The following is a 15,373-nucleotide window of genomic DNA, read 5'->3' on the forward strand; positions in this document are numbered from 1 at the left end:
ACAGAATACAGATTCTGAAATCTCCGTAGCGGCCCCAGTGATAGTCTTTCTAGCGAGCTGCATAGAAAGGCTTCAATACTGTCCAATTATTTGTGTAATGGAAGGTGACATGTGTTTATTGCTTGCCATGTTAGCTGCTCGCTCTGAGAAATTAAATTGTTAATGAAAGGGCCTGGAATGTTGACGTGTCAGGTGCACTGTTGTGCTTCTTGCTCCCTGTTTTTTTTAAAGGTGCCCGCTCCATCTAATTCGCAGTCACTGCCTCGTCTTCAGTCATTAGAAGTCACGTCTTATCATGAATATTACTAAGCTTCCCGTATTTGCTTTTCAGCCCTGATCAGAAATTTGAAGAACATATCAAGGATGAAAAGAGCATGGACTTCCAGAAGCGGTACATTCTCAAAAGGGATAACTCCAGCCTAGACAAAGACGATAATCAGGTGGGGGCGCCGCTCTGGATCTCCTAGTTGACAGATACCCCGGCTTATGCGCCAATCCTGCAGCTAATCCCTTTTTCTCCACAGATGAGGATGAGGTTAAAGGATGACAGGAGAAGCAAGTCCATTGAAGAACGGGAAGAGGAATACCAGAGGGCTAGAGAGCGAATATTTGCGCAAGAAGTAGGTGGAATGTTTTATGCCTTGATTTGTCTTATTTATTTTTCCTTTTAACTTTCTGTCACATATTAGAAATGTCGGCTCACCCAAAGGTTCACAATACCCACTAAAGCCTCCCAAGCACACGTGTCCGTACAGTATGTCAGTAAGGGTATGTTCACATCTGAAATGTTCCAAATGCGTAAAAAAAGGTATTCTGACCCATAATGCACTGTGCCTGTTGGGTTCAGTTAAAGGGGTACTCTACTGACCAGTGTCCAGAAGTAAATGTTCCGAGCGCTGTTTTTGCGCTACAGGGGTCAGCCATGCCCCTCGTGACACTGTGACCACGCCCCCTCAATGCAAGTCTATGGGAGGGTGCGTGACGCCCCCCCCCCCCCATAGACTTGCATTGAGGGGGTGTGGCCGTTATATCACGAGGGGCGTGGCCGACCCCCGCAGCGCGAAAATAGCGTTCGGAACATTTACTTCTGAACACTGAACATTTACTTCCGAACGCTGGCCAGTGGAGTAGCCCATTAACCGCACGCAATCCATTCGTGACTGTTTTGGCTGCGTCATTGCGGGATGCGTTTTATTTGCGAGCATGCACTAGGTACGCTGTTGTATACATTGAAATATTGCTGTTATATATGTGGCATATGCAAGATGACTGATGTGAGCATTTACTCTATCACTACCGGGAGTTGTTTGTTAGTTTGTGCTGTGGTGTTATTGTATTTTTGGACTATACCCAAGATTAGACAGCCAAAATTAGGAAAAAACTATTTCAGATTGGGTAAGATATACCTGGAGGTCCAAGGTTTTAGAGAGGTTAAAGGGGTACTCTGGTGGAAACTTTTTTTTTTTTTTTTTTTTTTTTTTTTAAATCAACTGGTGCCAGAAAGTTAAACAGATTTGTAAATTACATCTATGAAAAGAAATCTTAATCCTTCCAGTACTTATTAGATGCTGAATACTACATAGGGAATTCTTTTCTTTTTGGAACACAGAGCTCTCTGCTGATATCATGACCACAGTGCTCTCTGCTGACATCTCTGTCCATTTTAAGAACTGTCCAGAGTAGGAGAAAATCCCCATAGCAAACATATGCTGCTCTGGACAGTTCCTAAAATGGTCATGATGTCAACAGAGAGCACTGTGTTCCAAAAAGAAAATAATTTCCTCTGTAGTATTCAGCAAAACTTTCACTCATTGATTGTTAAAGGGGTACACATTTTTTTTTTTTTGTGCCAGAAACATTACTTCTATTAAAAATTCTTAATCCTTCCAGTACTTTTTAGGTGCTGTATACTACAGGGGAAATGCTGTTCTTTTTGGATTTCTATTATGTCACGACCACAGTGCTCTCTGCTGACACCTCTGTCCATGTCAGGAACTGTCCAGAGCAGGAGAAAATCCCCATAGCAAACCTCTCCTGCTCTGGACAGTTCCTAAAATGGACAGCAGAGGTCAGCAGAGAGCACTGTGGTCGTGACATATTAGAAATCCAAAAAGAAAACCATTTCCTCTGTAGTATACATCCACTAAAAAGTACTGGAAGGATTAAGATTTTTTTAATAGAAGTAATTTACAAATCAGTTTTAACTTTCTGGCACCAGTTGGAAAAAAAAAAAAAAAAAAAGGCTTCCACCGGAGTACCCCTTTAACCATGGTCATCTAGGATAGTACAGGGGATTTCTGTTGTCGGTATTATTTGACTTCATGTTGGTTTACAGTAGATGCAGAGTTAGGATAAGATTCCCAGGTGGTCTAGGGTATATTCTCCTTCCTTGTTGACTAAGGGGAGGATAAGTCTGGTTAAGGGGTTAAAGGGGTTCTCTCCTGGAAAACTTTTTTTTTTTTTTTTTTTTTTTTTTTTTTTATCAACCGGTGTCAGAAAGTTAAACAGATTTGTAAATTACTTCTATTAAAAAATCTTAATTCTTCTAGTACTTATCAGCTGCTGTATGCTCCACAGGAAGTTATTTTCTTTTTTGAATTTCCTTTTCAATCTGACCACAGTGCTCTCTACCGGCACCTCTGTCCATTTAAGGAACTGTCTGGAGCAGGAGAGATTTGCTATGGGGATTTTCTCCTACTCTGGACAGTTCCTAAAATGAACAGAGATGTCAGCAGAGAGCACTGTGGTCAGACAGAAAGGAAATTCAAAAAGAAACAAACTTTCTGTGGAGCAAATAGAAGCTAATAAGTTCTGCAAGGATTAAGATTTTTTTAATAGAAGTAATTTACAAATCTGTTTTACTTTCTGGCACCAGTTGATTAAATTTTTTTTTAACTAAGCTGATTGATCGGGGTCTGACTTCTGGGCCCACCGAAACAAAACACAATGGAAAATAATCAGCTAACGCTCTGCTGCCTTTCTATTCTAAATGGTACCAATGAATTGGCTATGGTTGGAATTCCCGAATACAGTAGGTGGTAGAGCATGTGTGTTGCCACCCCATTCACTCCCAAGACAATTGCCATCAGTTCTCATGACCGCAGGAGGTCCCATCAGTTGGACCCCTACCAATCAGCTAGTTATCCCCTATACCAGTGGTCTTCAACCTGCGGACCTCCAGATGTTGCAAAACTACAACTCCCAGCATGCCCGGACAGCCAACGGCTGTCCGGGCATGCTGGGAGTTGTAGTTTTGCAACATCTGGAGGTCCGCAGGTTGGAGACCACTGCCCTATACTGTGTATATATGTGTATATATGTGTGTGTGTGTATATATATATATATATATATATATATATATATAAATATATCAACTGGCTCCAGAAAGTGAAACAGATTTGTAAATTACTTCTATTAAAAAATCTTAATCCTTTCCGTACTTATGAGCTTCTGAAGTTAAGGTTGTTCTTTTCTGTCTAAGTGACACGTGTCTCAGGAAACGCCCAGTTTAGAAGAGGTTTGCTATGGGGATTTGCTTCTAAACTGGGCGTTTCCCGAGACACGTGTCATCAGAGAGCACTTAGAAAAGAATAACCTTAACTTCAGAAGCTCATAAGTACTGAAAGGATTAAGATTTTTTAATAGAAGTAATTTAGAAATCTGTTTCACTTTCTGGAGCCAGTTGATTTAAAAAAAAAAAAAAAAAAAAAAAAAACACATTTTACCGGAGTACCCCTTTTAACCTGTTTTATGATCCTTTGTATTCCTGGAGAAAAGCTATCCTTTTATCTAGCCTCTGTTTTGTGTCTGAGGTCAAATATTTTATTATAAATTCTATTTCAAGTCCTTCTTCTGTCTTTTATTCTCAGTCCCTGTGTTCTCAGGAGAATTTTCTCACGGATAAAAGGTAAGCGTAGGTTCTTCTACATGGATCTCTATGTAAGAATACAAAGAATGTTTCTCGCATCCCATTAACTCTTCTGTTAAAAAAAAACCCCACAGAATGCAAGAGGAAGAGTGTAACCTCACACAGCAAAGGCGCCAGATATTTAGGTATTTAGCCCCCGTCCCCCTCTCTGTCTGCATGTGTGCGTTCCGCTTTTCTTTTTTTCCTTGCAATTTCTTTTTTTCCATATATCTTTACAGTCCAGTTGTATAAATTTTCAGGATCAATAAAGACGCTTCAGGTAGATCAGGAAACAGCCTCTTCAGCAGTACTGAGAATGATGTCAAGTATAATGAGCCTCGCCCGTGGAGCAGTACGGACTCCGACAGCTCCATCCGAAACCTGAAGCCCGCTGTCACCAAAGCTAGCAGCTTCAGTGGGATTTCGGTTTTGACACGAGGGGATAGCTCTGGAAGCAACAAAAGCACAGGCAGGCTTTCCAAAACAGGTATCACCGGTGTGCACCAGAGAGCCGGCTGCCAAGGCATTTTTCATTTATTTGTTTGATTTTTCCATCTTTTATTCTTTTTACATGCTTGAGTTTTTTTGTGTGCTTGTGGTCAACATGGCAACGTGTGTAGATTTGTTGGAGGTTCTAGCTTTGGGATGGGAATAAAGTTAAGATGGCGGTCAGACCTGGTGAACCCCCAGCATGCATGTAGGCACCTGGGGAGGTGAGGGTGGGGGGTCCGACTCTGGCATCAGATAATCTCAGGGGAAGCAATAGTGATTGTCCATAGATACAAGACCGTACATTGTGACTTCTAGCAGTACCGTTCATAGAAGAAAGGTGGCCCTCTTAGCAAATATTATTATGGGCCTCCAATTATGGTGTCTGATTTTGCCTGCAGAACAGAAAGATCCATAACCCATTGGTCCATACCCCCTCCATTAATTTGCTGACAATGCAGTTCCCTGAAGAGAGGAGTTCTGCTCAGTTTGAATGGGACCAACCCGGATGTGGCTCCTCTTTGTCCAAGGGCCCCATAGCAGCCGTATGATGCCACTATGGTACATACCCCCTTGACTGCAAGATTTGATCAAACTTTCACTCATTGATTGTTAAAGGGGTACTCCCGTGGAAAACTTTTTTTTTTTTTTAAATCAATTGGTGCCAGAAAGTTAAACGGATTTGTGAATTAATAGGTATAGAAATGAAGACGGCACTCACCCAGGTACGTTGTGCTGGCAGTTTCTTTATTTCATTTCATCCGTAAATTCGTGCAGGGAGGTGCAGTGTCAGGCAGGTGTTAGCGGCAGGAACGCTGGAGCTCACAGCGTGATGGCAACAGCTGTGTCTGAAGAAGTGCGGAAGAACGACACAACTGTTGCCATCACGCTATGAGCTCCAGCGTTCCTGCCGCTAACACCTGCCTGACACTGCACCTCCCTGCACGAATTTACGGATGAAATGAAATAAAGAAACTGCCAGCACAACGTACCTGGGTGAGTGCCGTCTTCATTTCTATACCTATTGGTTCCTGGATGGTCTGTGCTACTTAGATTGAGCACCCCCGGTATTGTTTGGTTCGCTTTCACACCTGCGCCCACAATCAGCCAGCTTCCACCATAGCAGTGCCGGACTCTGTTTCTACCACACAAGGATTTGTAAATTACTTCTATTAAAAATTCTTAATCCTTCCAGTACTTTTTAGGGGCTGTATACTACAGGGGAAATGCTGTTCTTTTTGGATTTCTATTATGTCACGACCACAGTGCTCTCTGCTGACACCTCTGTCCATGTCAGGAACTGTCCAGAGCAGGAGAAAATCCCCATAGCAAACCTCTCCTGCTCTGGACAGTTCCTAAAATGTACAGCAGAGGTCAGCAGAGAGCACTGTGGTCGTGACATAATAGAAATCCAAAAAGAAAACCATTTCCTCTGTAGTATACAGCCACTAAAAAGTACTGGAAGGATTAAGATTTTTTTAATAGAAGTAATTTACAAATCTGTGTAACTTTCTGGCACCAGTTGATTTAAAAATAAAAAGTTTTCCATGGGAGTACCCCTTTAATTAATCTTGTAGCACTACAGAATGTTGCATTGTACACAGTTCCCAGTCTGGCGGTGAAGGTTATCTGTATGTTACTGCACAGGCTTTTTGATGACCGCCATTCAGTAATTGTAAAGTCATAATCGCATAAGTCTAAGCTCAGGGCTCTGTCTGGTATTTCAGCTCATTTTAATTTTTATAATGGGGCTACGCTGCAATACCTAAATAATATTAAAGAGGTACTCCACTGCACAGCGTTTGAAACTAACTGTTTCGAACGCTGGAGCCGGCTCCGGGAGCTCGTGATGTCATAGTCCTGCCCCCTCATTAAGCTACGCCCCGCCCCCTCATGACGTCACACCCCACCCCATCAATGCAAGTCTATGGGAGGGGGGCGTGACAGCCTCCTATAGACTTGCATTGAGGGGGCGGGGTGTGACGTCATGAGGAGGCGGGGCTATGATGTCACGAGCACCCAGGGGCGGCTCCAGCGTTCGGAACAGTTTGTGCCAAACGCTGAGCAGAGGAGTACCCCTTTAAGTTAAGGGTGGTGCTTTTTCTCAAAGGCAACAAGAGCCCTTCACAAGATTAGACCCTTGTAAATGTGATACCCTAGGAGAAGGAAGGTAGTAAATGTTTTTTTTATTTTCTTTATTTTTTAGAGGCTGCCCGCGAGACTCCGGTCCCGGGTCGGCACGCCTCGTTCCCCGGGCCGCTCCCCTTTGCCACGGGTGTCGGAAGTGCGCGAACGGGACCGCGCCGGGCCTTCCCTCGGCCCCCCTGTTTAAAAAGGGTGGGGTTATTGGTCATTCAAAAACACAGAGGACCCTTGTAGGAAATGGGAGGCAGGGGGCTCTATTTTAATGGTAGAGTTTGCCCCCTCCTCCCCAGCTGGTACATTAAACCTCTTCAAAAGACCACCTTTGTAGGAAGACCACCCCCTTATCCAGACCAGAGTTCATGTGACCGATTTTTAGTTCACCATACATTATGCATAGTGGTCATTTTCTTTAAAAAGACCACCCCTATAGAAGACCGCTTTTACGTGCAATTTTGGTGGACTCACTATCTCCACAGTCCCCTGATTTACAGGTAATGTCTTCTCTAACAGGAGTTGTTTACTTTTCTTTTCTTCACTATCTGGCCTAGACCGCCATTAAGATTTCTCCCATACTAGACTTCTCCACAGAACCAGCCAAACAAACATTTTAGGTTCCTTTCTGCAGTACAATACAATACCCACCTATTTACAAACTCCCCATGTTTATTGTCACACACAGTAATAGTACCCGCTTTGCGTCCCCATAAAGTTGTTAGGCCTCCTCTGTGCCCCCAAATATAGCTGTAGGCCCCCAAACTGCCCCCATATATAGTTGTAGGCCACCATACTGTCCTGCTTTGGTGCTCCACTGCTCCTTTGGTCTGGGGACCTCTTGTTATGGCTCATAGCAGTAGGTCCCCGGTCTACAGGGGCAGTGGAGCAACAAAGCTGATGGTAGTTACTGCCCACAGCAGCCCAGTGCCCGCGCTTCTCCTTTGCTGTCCTCCTGTTATGCTCCTCGGTGCAGTGATATCAACCTACCATTTCTTTCAAAGTGGTCCAGACCAGTAACCAGTAGCTGTGGCTGCCATTACTGATTCTTTTTTTATTTTTTTCCAAGTACCCCTAAGTACCCCTGGGGGTACTTGTACCCCCGGTTGAGAACCACTGCTCAAACATAACTGCTTATTTCCAGAAAGAGCACCACTCATATCCTTAGGTTGTGTGTAGTATTGCAGCTAAGTTCTATTAACGTGAATGGAGCCAAGTTGTAATACCACAACACAGCGTGGTGCTTTTTTTGGAAGAAAGAAGCTGTGTTTTTTTTGTTTTTGTTTTTTATCCTGGATAAGCCCTTAATACAAGCAATATGTTAAAAAACCCTCTGTGTTCTTCACCACTCATTGTAGACAGAATACTCAGCCGACACACGTATGTATAAGGCCTTCCATTCATTAACAATACAGATTCATATGCCCTTTAGGGTCTCTGAAAAGCTGGGGTGTCGGCAGCATCTGGCATAATTAGAGAGGTCTTCTCATTAAAGACAACCCCTTTGTAGGTCGGAGGCACCCTATCGGTCGGCTGCAGGGGCGTCAGTTTGATAGAAGCTGTTGACTCCCCCAGCGGGAAGCAGCAGCCATCCTGACCTTTTCTCTGCAGTGACTCCTACAGGGGAGATAAAGTATTACATGGCGGCCACTCTGATGAAAATATAGAAGCATTCCCATCACATATTAGTTACCCTCTGCACATTAAAGGAGTACTCCACTGCCCCAGTGTTCGGAACATGGGTGCGGGGTGTGGGGCTCGTTACATCATGGTCACGCCCATAGTGACGTCACACCACGCCCCCTCAATGCAAGTCTATGGGAGGGGCGTGGCAGCTGCCACGCCCCTCCCATAGACTTGCATTGAGGGAGCGTGGTGTGACGTCACTATGGGCGTGGCAGCGATATCACGAGTCCCACAGCCCGCACCCAGCGTTCGTAACAAAATTTTCCGAACTCTGGGGCAGTGGAGAACCCTTTTAAGTTATAGGACACTGTATTTCTCTTTTACTTTTTATTTTCCCTGTATACTACTCCTGGTTATTCTCTTTTACATCTTTCCAGCTCCTGTTTTTAGGTCATTTTACTATAGACAAACCACTAATATGCTGGTAACTGTACAGTTGAGTATCGCTGTAGGAATACACACACGTTACATGGCCTCCTGTAGAGTTCACATTGTTAGTAGTGGTTTGAGTATTGGGGTGATGTATATTTGGGGAGCTCTGGGTCTCTTCTGCATTGATTTGCTTCTTCTCATGGGGGGCTGTAGATAGACTTAGAGCACAAGAGTTACTAACCTGGTGTTGGGTCATAATGCTACTTTGCATGGTTGTACCTGCTTGCATTTTTGCTCCATCAATGGTTAAAGGGGACCTCTTACCTCCTCCACATTGTGGGACCAAACATAACTCCGTTCCTCCTTAGGGAGGGTTGACACCATTGACCCATGTCATACTGGTTTAAAGTAATCAGTTGAGCAACGGCTTAAAGGGGTACTCTGCCCCTAGACATCTTATCCCTTATGCCATGGATAGGGGATAAGATTTCTGATCGCGGGGGTCCCGCCGCTGGGGACCCCCACAATCTCGGCTGCGGCGCACCCCAGACATCCGCTGCACGGAGCGAACTTCGCTTCGTGCCGGATGACTGACTGATGCGGGGCGGAGACTCGTGACGACCACGCCCCGCTCATGACATTACAACCACACCCCCTCAATGCAAGTCTATGGGAGGGGCGTAACAGCCATCACGCCCCCTCCCATAGCCTTGCATTGAGGGGGCATGGCCGTGATGTCACAAGCCTCCAGCGCTGCACCAGACGCTCTAAACGAACGCCGAGTGTAGGAGGGAGATCCCGGGGGTCCCCAGCAGCGGGCCTCCTAGCGATTAGACATCTTATACCTTATGCTTTGGATAGGGGATAAGATGTCTAGGGGCGAAGTACCCCTTTAAATGAATTGCCTATCCTCAAAAATTATACAGGGCAATTCAAAAAGGATGGTGCAAAATTGTCACTTCTGTATTAATAACTGGGAGAAGATAACACAGATTTATTAACGTGAAACTATGCATCCAACTTTTATCTATACACTACAGATGTTCAGAGCAATTTCTATTGGCGACTCATCTGGTTCTGTCCGGACGCGGCCAACATAATCTTAGATATGGACAACACTGTTTCAGTGATGCGCTGTCTCTGGTCAGATACTATGACTGGGGGTGGGGTGGGGCAGATACACTGAGTCCTTGTTGTAGCCCCCACAGAAAAGTCCCAGAACGTTAGATTTGGCCATAATGGAGGCTGGCGTAACATTGGTGAATCGTTATTTCTGGCACGACCAATCCGGTGTTCCGGTAGAGCTTAATTTAGGTATTGGAGGTGACCATTCTGCTGATAGACCACATTTGGCAGATCTTCCTCTGTCTGTTACATAAGCCATTGATTATTGTCGTGGCCCGTTTTGCTTTTGATATTTTTAGCCACCGGCCATTGAACCCTGATGTTACCGTAACTACAGGCCTTTATTTTTGCACCATTCTTTCTGACCCACCCTGTATTAGTCGATCGACATTTTCTGATGATTTATTATTTCATAGTATATTTTCATAGCGTTTGGAGCTCCATTTTGCTGATACAAAATGTTCCCCATACTAACAGGATGGAAGTCAACCTATCTGATCCTATTGTTTTTCCCTGGGATGAGTGGTGCCAGTGGTGTCTGGCAGCTCCTCATCTCCCTTTAAAAAAAAAAAAAAAAACACTTTTGTCCATAGGTATTATGGTTTATAAAATCTACTGTGCATGTGAGGGGGTCCACCCTTATCCCTTTGCTACTTGCATGTTGTTTTTGCTTGATGTGCTTTAGCTACTTATTCTTGCCTCCTTTGGTTGTCTCAAGCATGAACTGACCATTGGTGCTTCTGCTATCTTGGCAGCTGAGGGGTTAACATTTTTGCATATGTCAATGTGCATGTTGTATTTTGATCTTTAGGTAAAAATACAGTATTTTTTTTTTTTTTTCATTGCTCCTTTCCCATAGGTTCAGAGTCTTCTAGTAGTGTAGGGTCGTCCAGAGGGTCTCTGTCTCACTCCCAGCAGGCTCTTCCAGTTCCGGCTGTAAGCCAACCTTCCCATGACTCTGCTCCCGTCTATCCACCTGTCAGCACTAGTAATACTCTTTCCTTTGATGGTGGCTTAAGTGGGCAAGTGGCTCCATCTAGTACTAGCTTCTTTTTGCTTCCCTTGGAAGCCACTGGCATTCCTCCCGGCAGCATTCTGATCAACCCACAAACAGGTTTGTACTTGGCAAAATCTTCTGTCTATCTGAAGGGCATCAATGTGCGTAGAGCTTCTGTCATGATGTTTTATTATTGGTTCCTGATTTTATTATGTTTTATCTTTTCTTCTAGATTGTATTATGTTTTTGATTGTTGATTATATAATTATAGACTCTATGTTAAAGGGGTACTCTGGCCCCAAGACAAGGATAGGGGATAAGATGTCTGATCACGGGGGTCCCGCCGCTGGGGACCCCCGCAATCTAGCATGCAGCACCCACCTGTAAGCACTGCAGGAAGCGCGGTAGGCTCTCCCGACCACGGGGACGGAGTATCGTGATGTCGCGCCCCACCCCCCTCAATGCAAGTCTATGGGAGGGGGCGTGACGGCCGTCACGCCCCCTCCCATAGACTTGCATTGAAGGGGTCGGGCGTGACATCACACGGGGCGGAGTTGTGACGTCACGATACTCCGTCCAACGCTTCCTGCAGTGTTTACAGATGGGCACTGCATGCTAGATTGCGGGGGTCCCCAGCGGCGGGACCCCCGTGATCAGACATCTTATCCCCTATCCTTTGGATAGGGGATAAGATGTCTTTGGGCCGGAGTACACCTTTAATGGGGTACTCCACCCCTAGACATAGGAGGTAAGATGTCTGATCTCTGTGCAGCACCCGGCATTGGTTTATGGCCATGCCCCCTCACATCACTCCACGCCCCTTCAGTGCAAATCTATGGGAGGGGGCGTAGTGGGCACCAAGGCCCCTCCCATAGACTTGCATTGAGGAGGCGTGGCATTACATCACAAGGGACGTGGTGGTGACGTCATGATCCCTGCCGCCCGCTCTAAACTTTTGGGCAGCGGAGTACCCCTTTAAGTCTCACGCAATCTTCATGCAATGAAGCAATGCAAGATCTGTCAACTTACACCTAAAGTATGAAACTTAGAGCAATGAAGTCCAGCACAGAATCGTGCATTTTAAACTTTAATTTTGACTTCATTCTTCTACAGTATAATAGCAGACATGGTGATGGTGACACGTTTCGGGTGTAACACCCTTACTCATACTAAAATACAATGGTCTGTTCCATAAGAAAAATATACAAATTTTTATTTAAATTCTTCAATTAAAAAAAAAATATATATATATATATATATATATATATATATATATATATATATATAATATTTATTATCATAATTTTTCTTTTTTTATCGCTACATAAATTTCTTCTGTTACTCAAGTGTTTTTTTGAATTTAAACGATCATGCGACCCCTATTTAGGTACCACTGTACAGACCACTGTATTTTAGTATGACTAAGGCCCAAATTTATCAGTCTGCCTGAAACCCAAACTGTTGGGTCAATCCTACAAGAACCAATCACAGCTCATGTTTTATATCGTAATGAACTCGGTTAAAATGAAAGCTAAACTGTGATTGGTTGCTGTGGAAAAAGCCAGACAGTTTAGTTTTCAGGCAGATTGGTTACTCTAAGCCTGTGTTACCCATATGAATTAAGAAAAAATATTTTAGTAACAAAAGGAATACACCCATCTATAAGAAAACATTTATAATTTTTAAAATGTATGTGTTTTTCTGACCATTTTAATTTAGTATGACTTGGGGTCTATTCACACGGCAGAATTTCCGCTTGCAGAATTCAATCTCAAATTAAAACCCATAGACTTCTATGGAATGTGAAGTGTGGAGCCCCATAGTAGTCTATGGACTTTAATTTGGGAGGGAATTCTGTAAGCAGAAATTCTGCCGTGTGAATTGACCCTTTAAAGAAAATAATAAAATAAAAATGATGTTATGGTACAGACCTGTTATATTTTAGTAGTAATTATACACCCAAAACACGTAACTTTATTACCATTTCTCGTGTCTGGAATAAAGTCTATGAATTGCACGATTCTGTGGTGGACTTCTGTGGTGACTGGGTGTGAGGAGGGCAGATGTTGTTACCCTAGGGGCAGATGGCATTAACCCATTGTATTCGTGACGCCAGGGTGTGGTTTATCCTCGATACCACCCGAAGGTATACAGCTGGATCCTGGGCTAGGCACGGGGCAATAATGACTCCGACACCAAGTTACAGATAACGGTAGCTTTACTGAGGGTAAACAGATGGTAAAGTCTATACAGTTCATCCAGGGCCCAAGGAGGTGACCAGTGACTCAGAGACCTTAATGGCTTGCTGGGACTTGTAGTAGGACTGGACAGCTTAATGCAGGCCACGCTGACTTGACAGTTGCTGACAGGGACTGACTTGACTGATGACTAACAAAGCTATGACTGTAGCTTACTTGCAATTGACTGTGGCTGCAGACTGGACTTGAGGCCTCCTATGACTCTGGACTCTCTAGGACTCGTCTTGACCTCAGCAAAGACTTGTAAGGAATGAGAGAAGCTCCACCCAGGGCTTATATGGGGGAGACTAACAGGGAGCCCATAGGTCACCGCTGGGATCACCTGGTCACTGGTACCTCCTGGATCTTAAAGTGACAACACTTTCTGAACGCATTACATGGTATAATACATTAGAAACATATTTACATGGGGGGACAGATGCAAGGGGGCCCAGGGGACACTGTAGGGAGGCTGCCTGACAGGGCAGCAAGGGTACAGGGTAACACCTCCAGTACTGGGCCACCACACTTCGTTGTTCTAATTCATTGTTTGATGCTGCCCTGCATTGTCCATGACCTGAACGGGCTGCTTGGGAGAGCTGGATGCTATAACTATTTTCATGAAACTTGTTACTTTATATACAATCCTATTAACCATTTTTAGGGGTTTCAGATATAGTTTCAGAAATCTCAAATATTCGTAAAGCTCAAAATAATTTTTTTTATTTTTTATTAATAAGGACCAATCAAATCTCATTTGCTTCTGTTCAGGTTTTGTGGGATTTCCCAATGAGGCGGTCTGGTAGCAGCTTGGTTCCTTTTCCACATTGAAATAAACATGCATACCCAACCAGGCTTTGAGTGTGCATGTCGATGAAACCGGACAATTGCTGCCAGCCATTTTGCAACACACTTTGTCATTCCTTTTGATTTAATTTGATATGTCATCTACCAATGGTTGTATGAACCATAGAGGTGGCCATGACAGTTCCCAGACCTTCTCTTAGATGGGAACTAGATACCATTGAACCATTGTAGGCAATGTACAAATCTCTCTGGTAGTTTGTTTAGCTCATAGGCTGTTTAAGTGACATTATTTCCTGGTAGATCATTTCGGCCCACTAACTTGTGTTGACTACAAATTTGGCTTATCCCAAAATTGTTTTAAGGCAATGTCACTGCGACAGAAGTCAACTGGGCGGAGGCAATTGTATTATTTACCGCATTCTCTCTGCTTCTCCGCTCAATTGACTGCTCTAAAGTCATCAATTAGACCTGGGGATTAAGGGGGGTTTCCAGCATAGAAATATAATATTTGGCAACACATTAGTTTTATTAAGTTTTTATATTTTTATTACAAAGTTTTTTATTTTATGCAAATTAGCTGTCGATTGATTTTAATAAATATATAAAATTGTTTGTTCACACTAGCATCATGGCCTAAACTTGTATTGACACTACAGGTTTATGTTTAAACAGATCCCAACTGAGGCCGACGCCACGATTAGTGCCCCCGAGACACAGATACGTCAGGAAGCTTTCAAAACTACATGTGCAGAGGCCCCATTCTTTTTAGTTGCCCGAGTGTTTAAGACTGTCTGATAGTGCCTACTATGTTCAGGTAATTTTTCAAATATCTCAAAGTTTTGCCTCGAACTGAAAAGTCCTTCAAACCAAGCTTCTTAATTCGAGTCAAAAGTGACCCGAACCTAGTCACTATCTGAATTTACTGGGGCCATTAAAATGAATGGGGCCTGTGCTTCTCTGAGCACAGATACATTGGCATATCCTTTTGACAATTTCCCAACGTATTCTTGCCTTCGAAGGCACAAATCGTGGTGTGGACAAACCCTAAGGCTAGGTTCAGTCCACTGCATTTCCGTGGGTAATTCCAGCAGAGTGCCATTTTCATCAATAGATTTCCTCTGCACTATCGCACTCTGCTAAAATTCAGAGGCCATAAAAATGATCTTTTAGTGGAATACCGTGAGAAATATATTTCGGACCCGCAATGTTTTTGCGCAGTCCTAAGCGCTGACTGATTCAGTTGACTTGGAATCTGTCTGAACCTAGCCTTAGATGTCTCCATATTACTTGGTCTTTTTTTTTTCATCTCTGCAAATACAATTATGTAGATTTAAAGGTGTGTGTTTGGGGGGGGGGGGGGGGGTTTGAGGCAAATTTCCTTTGTGTAAGGTATAAAAAAAAAGAACTTTTACTTGCCTCCCGACATCACAAACCCCCCCACCCCCAGTGCCTCCGTTGTCCTACTGCGGTCCCTGGTGTGCTCCACTTCCAGTTCCCAGTGGTCAATACGATGTCCCACCATGGTCCGCCTCACAATTTAGCCCCAGCACCAAGAAGAATACTGGTGCCAGGGCTTTATATTTTTTTTTATACCTGACAGAATGGGAATTTTGCTAA

The 15,373-nt window shown here is 43.9% G+C and overlaps 1 protein-coding gene across 18 annotated transcripts in view; it reads left to right on the forward strand.

Moving 5' to 3' along the window:
* The window catches only part of R3HDM1 (R3H domain containing 1), a 104,717-nt gene that overhangs the window by 55,732 nt on the left and 33,612 nt on the right, over positions 1-15,373 (forward strand). For 14 of the 18 annotated variants that reach the window (XR_008847254.1, XR_008847255.1, XR_008847253.1 and 11 more), the window contains 6 exons: positions 332-440; positions 525-620; positions 3,870-3,907; positions 4,003-4,053; positions 4,168-4,394; positions 10,575-10,829. Coding sequence is in view for 15 of the 18 variants with exons in the window: in XM_056536307.1 (XP_056392282.1) it covers positions 332-440; positions 525-620; positions 3,870-3,907; positions 4,003-4,053; positions 4,168-4,394; positions 10,575-10,829 (776 nt within the window). In the remaining 3 variants the exon portion in view is untranslated. The remainder of the gene's footprint in view (positions 1-331; positions 441-524; positions 621-3,869; positions 3,908-4,002; positions 4,054-4,167; positions 4,395-10,574; positions 10,830-15,373) is intronic. The other 4 variants (XM_056536313.1, XM_056536314.1, XM_056536320.1 and 1 more) reach the window with 2 other exon arrangements.

This window comes from Hyla sarda, chromosome 8 (assembly GCF_029499605.1).
Source record: "Hyla sarda isolate aHylSar1 chromosome 8, aHylSar1.hap1, whole genome shotgun sequence".
In the NCBI taxonomy this organism is placed as follows: Eukaryota; Metazoa; Chordata; class Amphibia; order Anura; family Hylidae; genus Hyla; species Hyla sarda.